At 37.2% G+C, this 13,059-nt stretch overlaps 1 protein-coding gene across 2 annotated transcripts in view; it reads left to right on the forward strand.

Annotated features, from left to right (window-relative positions):
* The window catches only part of RORA (RAR related orphan receptor A), a 788,307-nt gene extending 776,147 nt beyond the window's left edge, over nt 1-12,160 (forward strand). For both annotated transcript variants that reach the window (XM_066274835.1, XM_066274836.1), the window contains 4 exons: nt 285-392; nt 2,217-2,327; nt 3,955-4,067; nt 5,780-12,160. In XM_066274835.1, the coding sequence (XP_066130932.1) occupies nt 285-392; nt 2,217-2,327; nt 3,955-4,067; nt 5,780-5,944 (497 nt within the window). In that variant the 3' untranslated portion in view covers nt 5,945-12,160. The remainder of the gene's footprint in view (nt 1-284; nt 393-2,216; nt 2,328-3,954; nt 4,068-5,779) is intronic.
* The last annotated feature ends 899 nt before the right edge of the window (nt 12,161-13,059 follow it).

The raw sequence follows: 13,059 nt of genomic DNA on the forward strand, positions 1-13,059 counted from the left end.
ATGTGAATAAATGTTTGACGAGCAACTTTCAGACTTTATCCTGCAGGACAGAAGAGTGACAAAGAAGTAGTTTGTAAATCAATCCTTTCTTCAGTAAAGCAGGCCACCCCTTCAGCACAAGTGTGTAATTACACTGGTGAACTTTGCCCTTTTTGCTAGAGATCTAATGTGACTGAGAGCCCACTAGCTAAACAGCATGCAGTGCTCTGACTCAGTTCGGGTCTCTACGGTAGGGCCTAAACTCACCGAGATGGAATAATCTAAACCATTCTGTCTTTTCTCAGGTTCTCTAGAGGTGGTGTTTATCAGAATGTGCCGTGCCTTTGACTCTCAGAACAACACCGTGTACTTTGATGGGAAATATGCTAGCCCTGATGTCTTCAAATCCTTAGGTAAGGAAATCTCTGTGTGTGTTGTCTTTAAGTCAGAGTTACAGGAATCGTCGGGAGCTGAGTGAAAGCTCTTATTGAACAAAATGGAAACGGGTTATTTGGAAGCAATAATAAAAGGACTGTATACCCGTATTTACTTTATAGCTAGACACTATAGAAAATTCACTCTACGCTATAGAAAAGTACCTTGATACTTTTTGTCTATTTTACATATAAAGATCTAAAGTTTGATTTTATCTAGTTGGTATTTAAAGAAATTTATATTATATATCTTTCCACTGTCCTTCTAGATCTTAAGGAGTAGATAGGCAGGGGGTATATTATTCAGATAAACTAGAGGATGTGATCTGATACATAAAATCAGGCAAAGAGTTAAAAGTCTGCCCTTCCTAACTCCTCAGATAACAAGCATTAATGAGAACTCAACATAGATTTCAGAGAAATAAAGCATCACTAAGTGAAACTGACATATATTTTATAAATAATTTATACTGGATTTCTGTAATTTAAATAAAGTGGGATATAGTCATTAAGAAGAATTGAACAATATCTATCAAGATATCTTATGTAATTTTAAGAACAGTAAAATGACAGAAGTTATGTATACTTAAGTATAATATAGTTCATTTCCATTTAAAATACAGGGTGGGGCAAAAATAGGTTTACAGTTGTCAGTATGTGAAACAGTTTATTCTTATAATATTATTTATTAATTATTATATCATTTTCCATATAAACAACTGTAAATCTATTTAACCTATTTTTATCCCATCATGTATATATATAATATGCAATTTTGAAAGAATAGACACCAAACTTAACCAGTCTTTTGGGGTGGATTATTGTTTTATAGGACTTTCATGTTCTATATTTTCAGTTCTGTGAAAGTTAAATGATTTTACCCCTATAGTATGTCATTTGTTAGTATTTTCAAGGATGTGGCAGATGAAATAGTCGAATACCAAAATGAGTGAATTTAACATTTCAGTTCGGTTGTTGTTGTTAAACTCTACTGGTTAAGAATATGAGTTTTGAAGTCAGGCAGCCTGACTTAGAATCTCAGGATATTATTACTTCCTACCTCTGTAACTAACCTTAGGTACATGACTTTTCTCTTCAACTCTATTTCTTCACCTCTAAAATGGAAATAATAAAAATACCTCCTTCATAGGGCTGTGGTAAACAGTAGAGAACCCAGAGAAATCTCTGAGAGCGCCCCTGGATATATCATACTAATCACCCAGCAGAAGTTCACTCTCGTTATTTTGAATGATGACAATGATATGATGGTGGGGGATAGTGGGGATGGTGGTGGTGACAGTGATGTTGGCTAAATAGATTTTTTTTTAATAATTTTATTTTTAATGGGGCGTCATCAATAAATCAGGATACATATATTCAAAGATAACAACTCCAGGTTATCTTGTCGTTCACTTATGTTGCATACCCATCACCCAAAGTCAGATTGTCCTCTGTCACCTTCTATCTAGTTTTCTTTGTGCCCCTCCCCCTCCCCCTCCTCCTTTCCCTCTCCCTCTCCCCCCTCCCCCCGTAACCACCACACTCTTATCAATGTCTCTTAGTCTCACTTTTAAGTCCCACCTACGTATGGAATAATGCAGTTCCTGGTTTTTTCTGATTTACTTATTTCACTTCGTATAATGTTAAATAGATTTTTTTTAAAGATTTCGAACTATTAAACTGTAGAAATGTTATCACTATCCCCTCTGATCTTCAACTTCTAGATTCCCTCTTCACCTCCTTCTGTATTTCTCTTGTAGGATAATAACCGAAATCCTAAACTCTTTATTTTGTTTTTGGCAGGTTGTGAAGACTTTATTAGCTTTGTATTTGAATTTGGAAAGAGTTTATGTTCTATGCACCTGACTGAAGATGAAATTGCATTATTTTCTGCATTTGTACTGATGTCAGCAGGTAAGATAAGCAAATAAAAATAAAATGGTTTAAAAATAGTCTGTAAAGAATTTTTACAAGGTCCATCACTTTTAGAATATTCGGGACAGTACTGAGAGAGGCTGCCTCATTTATTAAATCTATTTTTAACTTTTTCAATTAACAACCTCCCCATACACACACATACCTACATATACCCTTTTAAGAGGACTTCATACCATTCTGATAAAATCTTAAGAAATGAGAATTGAGTAAAACCCAGTCCACAGTTAACCTCCTAATACCAAGAAAAATGCTATGGAAAAGTTGGGTTGCTCTTCTTTTTTTTTCTTTATCGATTGATTTTTAGAAAGATAAAGAGAGGGTTGCCCTTCTTAATAACGTATCTCCAAGATAACTGATTTTTCAGAAATCCACTTGGATGTCATCCACAAGTTTATCTGAATTTATTTCATGGTTTCAACCAATACTGCCTCTTAGAGATCATCAGTTTTGCTTACTTACTATCTTCTACTTAGAATTCTTACACATAAAGACTTTATCCTAGGCCCTGGCTGGTTGGCTCAGCGGTAGAGCGTCGGCCTGGCGTGCGGGGGACCCGGGTTCAATTCCCGGCCAGGGCACATAGGAGAAGCGCCCATTTGCTTCTACAACCCCCACTCCCTCCTTCCTCTCTGTCTCTCTCTTCCCCTCCCGCAGCCAAGGCTCCATTGGAGCAAAGATGGCCTGGGCGCTGGGGATGGCTCCTTGGCCTCTGCCCCAGGCGCTAGAGTGGCTCTAGTCGCAGCAGAGCGACCCCCCCCCCCCAGGGGCAGAGCATCGCCCCCTGGTGGGCAGAGCGTCGCCCCTGGTGGGCGTGCCGGGTGGATCCCGGTCTGGCGCATGCGAGAGTCTGTCTGACTGTCTCTCCCCGTTTCCAGCTTCAGAAAAATACAAAAAAAAAAAAAAAAAAGACTTTATCCTAAATTACCAACTTTTAAGTCATCTGGAATTCTGTTGGCAATTTTAGTTGCCTGGGATGATGAGATTATGTTCATATTTCCCAGAAAGGCTAGCATATTTGATAGAAATGTTTTATGTAGAAAGGTAATTCTTGCCTGGCCTGTGGTGTCACAGTGGATAGAGAGTTCACCTGGCATGCTGAGGTAGCTGGTTCAAAACCCTGGGGTTGCCTATTCAAGGCACATATGACAGGCAATCAATGAACATCTAAAGTAAAGCAACTATGAGTGGATACTTCTCATTCCAGCCACCCCTCCTATCTCTGTAAAATCAATAAATAAAATCTTTTTTTTAAGAAGTAAAGAAAGAAATGTAATTCTTAGAAAGGCTTGAGGGGCCAGGGTAATTTCATTGTACTAGTAACATGTATGTATGACCTTAGATTTAAATGGCTATCCTTTTGGAAGGGGAAGACCCTCCCTTCCTTTAAGTATCAATAAAAATGGAAAGATTTACTGCCCCTTATCACTGTCATAGATGAGTTTGTCCACTCCTTCAGGAGCAGAGTTTGAAAGAAGGGGGAAACTGGCCTGTTAGTCTCTAACTCTGCCTTGTGCTATAATACTCTGGGTCTGAGTCAGAAGGAATTGGGGTTTCTGACACCATGTTGGAAGAATACTATGGAATATCATTTTTTCACGTTTAGATCGCTCATGGCTTCAGGAGAAGGTAAAAATTGAAAAACTGCAACAGAAAATTCAGCTAGCTCTTCAACACGTCCTACAGAAGAACCACCGAGAAGACGGAATACTAACAAAGGTGAGAGCCAGAGGTCTCCAGTGAGAGCAGAGCCTCAGTTCCCCTTGCCCTGTATCACGCTGCCAGCGCCCTTGTAAGTCATCTGACCAGCATTTAGAAGTACCAGTAAGCACAAGGCTACTGAAAGGAAAGAAATATCTCCATTTCAATAAGTTCTGTTGGGCCAAAATTCAGGTTAAATTCTATTTATTGTCATTGGCTATAAAGTGCCCTGCAATGATAGGGAAAATAGTAGAATTTTTCTAAGCATTAAAACATTCCGAAAATCCTCTTCCTGTTCCACCAAAGTTGAACACAAAGCGGAATTTAATGTTCTGCGTTGATAGAAATTAAAGACTCTTTGAATGTTGAAAGAGAAAGTTATGAAGTACTAAAACAACCAGGATAACCATATATTTTAATATTAGTTCTATTTCCATTAAATTCATCAGTCATCAACAGTAAATGATTTCTGTATTTTCTTCATCAATTTCCCATTACTACCCTGTATACAAAATACACTGTCTCATTTTTGCTAATTATCTTTTGCAATAAAAGCATACTTAGGATGTCAACTTAAAACATGCTAATATATAGCCTAGGCTTGTTGGTTCAGTGGTAGAGCGTCGGCCCAACATGTGGAAGTCCCAGGTTCGATTCCCACCAGCACACACAGGAAAAGGGCCCATTTGCTTCTCCACCCTTCCCCCTCTCCTTTCTATCTATCTCTCTCTTCTCCTCCCGCAGCCAAGGCTCCATTGGAGCAAAGTTGGCCTAGGCACTCAGTATGGCTCCATGGCCTCTGCCTCAGGCACTAGAATGGCTCCAGCCAAAATAGAGCAGCTCCCCAGATGGGCAGAGCATCGCCCCCTGGTGGGCATTCTGGGTGGATCCCAGTCGGGCACATGGAGGAGTCTGTCTGACTGCCTCCCCGCTTCTAACTTCAGGAACAAAAATGCTAGTATTCTTTAGCGCTAGAGCCCGGAGTATATATTTGGTCTTAGAAAAATCAGCCCTTTCTTAGATTATTTTGTGTTTTCTTGTCCGAGAGGATGATTCGAAAGGGTTTTTTCTCCATTTGTTTATTTTCTCGTGATAACTAGGGTAAGTCAGGAAGGGGAAATTGGGGGTTAATTGCGGCTCTGTTTTTTATTTTTGCACCTGTTCAATGAAGGCTTGGAGCAAGATGTGCTCCCAGAAGCTTTCCTTTCTTCCCCGCGTCTTCTTACTCATGTGCTAGGGTACCATTAGGTTCCTTTATCATAGAGTACCTAACACATGGACAAGATCTATGATCTGCTGAAAACATTTCTTAGAGAGGAGTTTTTCTGGGTTGAAATAATATTTTGTGCTTATATAGTGATTTAGAGTTTAAAAGGTGCTTTTGCACATCATGTTGCTATTATCAACTGGCATATGGTCAACGCTAGACTTCTGTCCAGGCCTTCTGATTTTAATTTTTTACTCAGGGACTAAGACCTAGAATTGCTTTCTTTCAGGCAGCCTCTTTCTTAAGAAACTCATTGTCGTTAGAGTTGAATGCATACTCGGTATTCTGTGATAAAACTGTATCATTATTTACTTCTACCAATCCCGTATTACTAGACGTTTGATTTGCTTTAAGTGTGTTTCATCATTGTAAACAAAGTTCTAACGATCATTTAGAGTCCCTGAATTTTGATTCTCACATCTGTTCTCTCCTGACAACATGTCCTTTTTTTTTCCACTTACAGTTAATATGCAAGGTGTCTACATTAAGAGCCTTATGTGGACGACATACAGAAAAGCTAATGGCATTTAAAGCAATATATCCAGACATTGTGCGACTTCATTTTCCTCCGTTATACAAGGAGTTGTTCACTTCAGAATTTGAGCCAGCAATGCAAATTGATGGGTAAATGTTATCACCTAAGCACTTCTAGAATGTCTGAAGTACAAACATGAAAAACAAAACAAAAAAAAATTAACTGAGACACTTTATATGGCCCTGCACAGACCTGGAGCGCCAACACACTGCACATCTTTTGGTGATGGGGTCAGGCAAAGGAGGGGAAACAATGAAAACAAATAAAAGTTGAACTTGTTTTTCTCATGCATATGATTTCCATTATGCCTACAGATACGGACCCTTTTTCTGTCTCGACTTCTTGATCATTGACCTCTGTTTACAAACAGAAGGAGGGTACTAAAGTTGGAGGATTTCCTTTTCTTGTAGCTCACTGCCCACAGACTTTCTGCAGAGTCATCCATCTGTTAGTGACAAGAGAGTCCAGCAATAATCGGTGACTGGCGTGCATAGCGGAGGTTGCGGCATTACTTTGCACAACTTGCTCTTTGTTTCATGAAGGAAGTTTTTGTGTTTTTTTTTTTCACCGATTATTGCCAGTCAGCAGGATGGCACGAAAAGGGTCCCTAGCACTAGCAGCAACAATAGCATTATAATATATTACAGGGTAAATGGGCATGAAGACTATATATAGCTAAAAGAGATATTGTTTATATATTGTTTTAATTAATATAAAATGTAGTTACTGGTGTAGCTTTTCCTGTTGAATTGATAAGGCACTTTCATTTTGCACCTTTTTCTTTAAATTAAATGCTAGCGTGTTCACTGTCGTGTCGCATGTGCACCAGAAACACAAGTTTAACTGAGCAGGCTTGGAAGGTACGTCGGGAGGTATTTATGCTGCTGTTTACAAAATTACTTTTAAAAGACTGGCTGGTCATATCTAGAAATCACGATGTTGGATAATTTCTTTTTTTTTTTTTTTTTTTTTCAACATGTGAATTTGGAATTTGAAACGAAACTCTCCCTAAATTACACTTTGTGTTTGGGTAAAGCTTAAGGATAGATGTGTTTATGCTTCATACAAAATTGAATGATTGATTGGTGCTGTGGACTTATGCCATAATGCACATTATTTTTTAAAAAGCTTTTTCAAAGTGCCACCTCAAAGAGGTGGGGGAAGGGAGGCTCATTTTATACAATTCAGTAGTTAGAGAGACTCTGTCTCAACTTGGAATTTGAATGCTTTGCGAACAAATCAGTAACCAGAATGTTTTATTGGAATCTAGCTTTTATTATAAAAAGGACCCAAAGATTATGTGTGGAGCAAACGCGTACTCCCCATGTGAGGATGTGAAGCATTCACTTTGTGAATGTTTATGTTCTTGGTTTAATCTAGGAACCCTAAGAGTTTATCTCAGCGTGAACTATTTCTAGACCAGCTGCCTCTAGATGCTATAATTCTAGAATGTTGCTCTCCATATTTCATAGACCATGGATGGGAGGGTGAGAAAGGCATACTGTGTAGAACCAGTTTCTGTTATTTAAATATTTCGTATTTTAAGCCTTTAAAGTGAAGTCAGTGCTAGCTGCAAACATTTAGTTTTGTATTTATCGTCACTAGAAAACTGTGGACTATAATTTATTTCATCAAATATTTAGAAGATTGTTTGACTTTGGTGTTCAGGTGAGAAATAGTGAGTCGTTGTTGTTTTTAACTTCATGGGTTTTTAAAAATAATTCCCAGTGGGGGGAAAGGAGAAGGAACTGTTTGATATAAAATAAGTGGCCTTTGGGAATATAGGCATTTAGATGATGGATTTTAGTCCCACTTGGTATAAGAGTCAAACAAACTTCTGTTCTGACATCAAAGACCATGTTTGTTCAGAAAAGGGAACATCTGCCCATAGTGTGAAGGTGGGAGTTTCCAAGCAGCCCTTTAGACTGGAGAAAGTGTCTCCTTTACCACCAGGTCCCTCCTGAATCCTCTGTGGGAATCGTGGCTCCTGACATCATGCTGGATCACAGCACAGGCTTCCCAGAGCCCTTCACTCTGTTTTTAACTCCAGTAACTTCCTGACTTGTTTCCTGAGGGACTTGGAATAGGAGAAGGAATTATTTACAGAGAAGTATGTATGAAGCCTAAATAACATCTAAAGAAATTTTTTTTTGCAAAAATGTATTTAGTTAGGGTTTAACCGTAAATAGAAGACAAGAGTATTATTTACTTAAATTTCTTACGAGCATATAAAACTTTATGAATGTTTATATAGAGAAGTTAACTATAAGCATATAGTATTTATATTTGGGCAGGAAGGGTTAAATCAAATTTTTAATTTAAATAAGCATAGTTCCTTTAAAGATCAATAGTATTTATACTCTGAAAAAAAGTACCAAGCTTAGTTCGGTTATTTATTTGTCCATGTTTTTCTTATTGTTTCTCCTTTGAGAGGAAATGGTATATTTTTATTTTGGTTTTATTTTTTATTTTTATTTTTTTGTCATTCTGATTCACTAAATTTGGGGATGGTTTTATTAAAAGTATAGTAACTTCTTTTTAACCAAAGCTTTCTGAATATGACCAGCCTCAGGTGCTAGCGCATTAAAGAGCAACTAAACCGAAACAGTGTCCATTTATGAAATTATGAGAATTCACTGAACTTCTCTAAGGGTGAGAGAGAACATAATGTTGAACTTAGAAGAAATTTCTTTTCCCAAAAAGGATTTATCATATACCTGATGAAAAAAAAAAAAGATGCTCAAATCATAGTAATAGTCACACCGTGGTGACATTGCTTTTAGAGTAAACCAAGATACACTGACATGATGCTGTTACTAGGTCTTTCTGAAAGAAAAGCAGGGTGTGGACTTTAAGAGCAAAGTGCATCTATATTGTAGGAACAGAGTAGTTGAGGCGTGCTCAGTGAAATGAGGGAGCTGTTATTTGGATCAAAACTGGCGTCTGAAGTTAAGCAATAAATTCAGCTGAAAAAAAACCAGGAAGTATAGGAAAGGATGTGAAAAACTTTGCATTTTTATTTTCTTCCTTATTATGGAAACACCTGTGTGATGATACAAACTATTTGGTGATACAGATCAATTATTCTTCATAGTTCTTATAAAGTTCCCTAAACTTAAATGTCCAATAGCCTTTTAAATATTGGAATCACATCATTGTCATCCCGGTTGCTATAAAACCTTTCGTACAATGTTTTCCATTGGGTAAATGAGGCTTTTGTACAAAGCCTGAATACCTTCAGCTGCAATGGTGTTCAAATGGTTGCATTTTATAGTGAAGAAACTGGCCTTGGTACAATAAAATCAAAAGTGCAGGTGAAAGTGATTTTTTTGGACAGTTTGCAAATTGTGTTGAAGCTCTAGATTTTTTTTTAAGTGTTCAGCATCCTAATTTACGTTAAAGTTTGGATTTTTGAAAAAGTCTTCAGCATCCTAACTCACCCTTCCTAACTTAAGGAAAACATGGCTTAAGACACTGCTTCTCAGTTTGGTTGTTCTTTATAGTGTGGATACCCAGATGTCTGTGAGAATATAGGGGTGGGCTGAGGGTCAAGTGAGGAGGGAGTGCGAGCGTGCGTGGGTGTGGGTGTGAGTGTGTGTGTGGTCTTCACATATGATAGTGCGTGTGTCGAACCGCTTCTAGGCTACTAAGTGTCAATGGAAAAGAAAATGTATTCAAAATACTTAAATCAAAACTAGAAGATGGGGAAAAAAAAAAGATTTATTCTATACAAAGCCTTGTCTGGACCACTTTAGAGAGACTTCTATTTTTTTAACCCTTCTATAAATATTTGATGGCACTTGAACTATTCCTGCAATAAAATGTGATTTGTGTAAAGAAAAAAAAAAGATTTTGTAATGTGAAACAAAGAAAGAAAGTAATGTAATTTTCTAAAAAAAAAATACAAACAAACAAACTTTGTATTATTTTCTTGATGGAATTTGTCTATCTGTCTTTGGAAAACTTTTTATTTCATTGAATGTGCCATAGTAGAAATCTGTGTTTTTTAGTTTTAGACTAAAGAATAGCTGTTTATGTTCCGACATTCCAAAATGCAAAACAACCTAGTAGAGTCTTTAATGAAAAGGTGTAAGTAGGATGTAAGCTTCTCTCATCGTTGCTTTTTTGCACATGTTCTTCATTCCTCTCTAGTGCAATATGTACATAGAGCACTTGCGGGTGTACCTTGATCCCTCAGGGAAAAATACATATTTGTACAGTTGTTGTTGTTTTTTTCCTTTTGTTTTGGCTAAGGAATGTCGACTGAATCACTTGTTATTGTTGAGGGGCAGCCAGATAATAATCCTAAAGCCACTGTTTCAAACATTGTTCCAATCTTGTGTCCTTCCAGTTCTATTGAGATACTAATAATAAAAAAAGTTATTTTCTGACAGTTCTTTGTGCTGATTGGTGAAAACAAACAAACAAAAAAGGGTAAATATGCACCTTATGATTGACTTACTGTGAATGACAATCCATCTTGGTATCAACAATAGAAGCCCTATCATTTTTGGAGTTGGGGTTTAGAGTCAGAAACAATGTGCTCAGGGATCTTCTAAAACTCTTCAAACAGGGTGGCCAGTACTACTGGGACAAATTGTATTTTTTATCATTAATAATAATGATAATACTATCCCTCCAAGGCACAAGCGAACTGTGTAGAACTAACTGCATGTGTGTGTAAACTTCACTATCATCTCATCTTGTTGAATTCAAAACTTTTGTGTTCTTCAGTCCCGTGCGCTCAAAAGCATTGACTAACTTCCAGAGCTATAGAAAGTTATGCCAGTATGTTGAAAAGGTAAATTAATAGGTCATATACCAACAGAGAGCATCATTCAAGGTACAGTCCTGCATACTCCATTTACCATTCCTCAAATAATTAAAATACCATAAATATATTTATAGCATTATATATTAAAAACTACTTCAAATTCCACATAATATGGATTAAAAAATGTTTAAACAAAATAAGATGAGGGTCCCGCCTATCAGTAGTATGAGAGGGGGTAAAAGGAAAACATTTTTTTTTTATGACAGAAAACAACTATTATTTTTAAATTAAAAAAAAATCTTTTTATGTAACACAGTTCTTCTTCTAGTTCCACATTTGTAGTTTTTAATCTGTTAAATTAATACAAGAGCTAACGTTTAAAGACAAAACCCACCTGGTAACAACATGAGCCAGCCGTTAGTCACATGTTACATTTTTTGAAATACAGTTTTGTTCTCATAGTTCAGTGGATTGACTTCCATAGAGAGTCGGTGAACCTCAGTGTAATGGTTGGCTTTGATGCTGTCATTTCACACTCTGAATACACATTCAGAAGAAGCTTCACATATTTTCTTACTACCACACAAGAGCATAATTTGGGAAAACTTCTCATGTCATTTAGATGAAAAAGAAGCCTTTACCTTGTTGTTTTTAATAATAAAAATTATGGAGACAGGCACAAATTATCTCTCTCTTCTGTCTCTTTCTCTCTTTCATATATACATATACACACACATACAGATCCAGACTATTGATAGTTTTACATAATATAGCATTTGATAGCCATACAGATACAAACTATTGATAGTTTTACATATTATAGCATTTGACAGCCACTTCTAACTTATAAAGGGATGCCACAGCAGAACCCCACAAAAACTACTTTATACTATAGATCAGATTATGTGCCCAGGGAGGAAATTGCAGCAGTAAATCTTGATCTACTACTAATAGTCTATGATGCAGGTCTTCATTCTTTCCCTAAACACTAGTATTATTAAAGAGATTCCAACAGATTTCATTAAAGAGACCTTCCTATGATTGTTTAGTCTTAAGAGATGAGAAGGCTAACAAGCAATGACTTCACAAAGCAATTGGTTTCACTTCTGGGTCTGTTTGCTTGTTTGTTAGTGTGAGATCAGTTTGTCAGGCTCTCAGAACAATTTAAAAAATAATCCAAAAGCTTGGTTTTATACCAAGGAGAACATTATATTGATTGATGGTTGGAGTGTGGGGATCTTCATGTTTAAATAGACCCTCAGAACTTAGAGTAATAAGCACAGTCATTCATTTATGTCAATATGTATAAAGAGCCTGACCAGGCGGTGGTGCAGTAGATAGAGCATCCGATTGGGATGCGGAGGACTGAGGATCGAGACCCCGAGGTCACCAGCTTGAGCTCAAGCTCATCTGGTTTGAGCAAGGTTCACTAGCTTGAGCCCAAGGTCGCTGGCTCAAGCAAGGGGTCACTCTGTCTGCTATAGCCCCACCCCCACCCCCATCAAGGCACATATGAGAAATCAATCAACGAACAACTAAGGAACCACAACGAAAAATTGATGTTTCTCATCTCTCTCCCTTCCTGTCTGTCTGTCCCTATCCTTCCCTCTCTCTAACTCTGTATCTCCCACAAGAAAAAATATATATACATATGTATAAAGAACTGCAGTGTTAGGTGGTTTATTTGCAAACCGTTTTATTTACAAATGAATGACAGAATAGTCACTCCAAATAGAAACGTGTTTTCAACAGTGTAACATAAAAAGGAGTCTTGTGTTAAGAAAGTGAAAATGAATATTTTAAATGGATGCCTAGAGAATTCATGTTTGCTGTTTACATTTAGTATGTTCACCACATTAGCAGTCTCACGTTTTCTTTTCATATTTCCTTTTAAGAACTAATGAAAGCTAGCTTGCTCTCAGCTTTGACATGCTGCACATGCCATTATGTTCTCTAAGAGCAACTACATTCTCTCCAGTGTTCACGTGTGATTCCTTTCTCACTCGGCATTACTTCAATGTGGGACGAATAGTATTTCTAGGAACTTGGTCATCATTAAACAGATTGCATGTGTAAATGCAGGTAATTCTTGAGCATACAGTGAACGTGATTTCACACACACACACACACACACACACAATTCGTATGTACTGTACACCTTCTGGAATCCAAATTTCTCTTCTTATCCACAATGGTTTGAAATCTCATATAAAACAGTGGTAAACTTTTCAACATTAGGACATTAGCTGGCTGCTTCTTTAAATGTACCTGTATTGTCTGCCTGCTCCTTTTGTGGAGATGTGTTTTTGTATTGGATGTTTGGGCCAATGGGAGGCTTCAAGCTACAACATATTTTCCCAGTTTAAATATATTTAACATATGACAAACCCCAGACAAGGCTTTTAATATGTATAAAGAACTGCAGTGTTAGGTG

The sequence above is a fragment of the Saccopteryx bilineata genome, chromosome 4, assembly GCF_036850765.1.
Source record: "Saccopteryx bilineata isolate mSacBil1 chromosome 4, mSacBil1_pri_phased_curated, whole genome shotgun sequence".
Lineage (NCBI taxonomy): Eukaryota > Metazoa > Chordata > Mammalia > Chiroptera > Emballonuridae > Saccopteryx > Saccopteryx bilineata.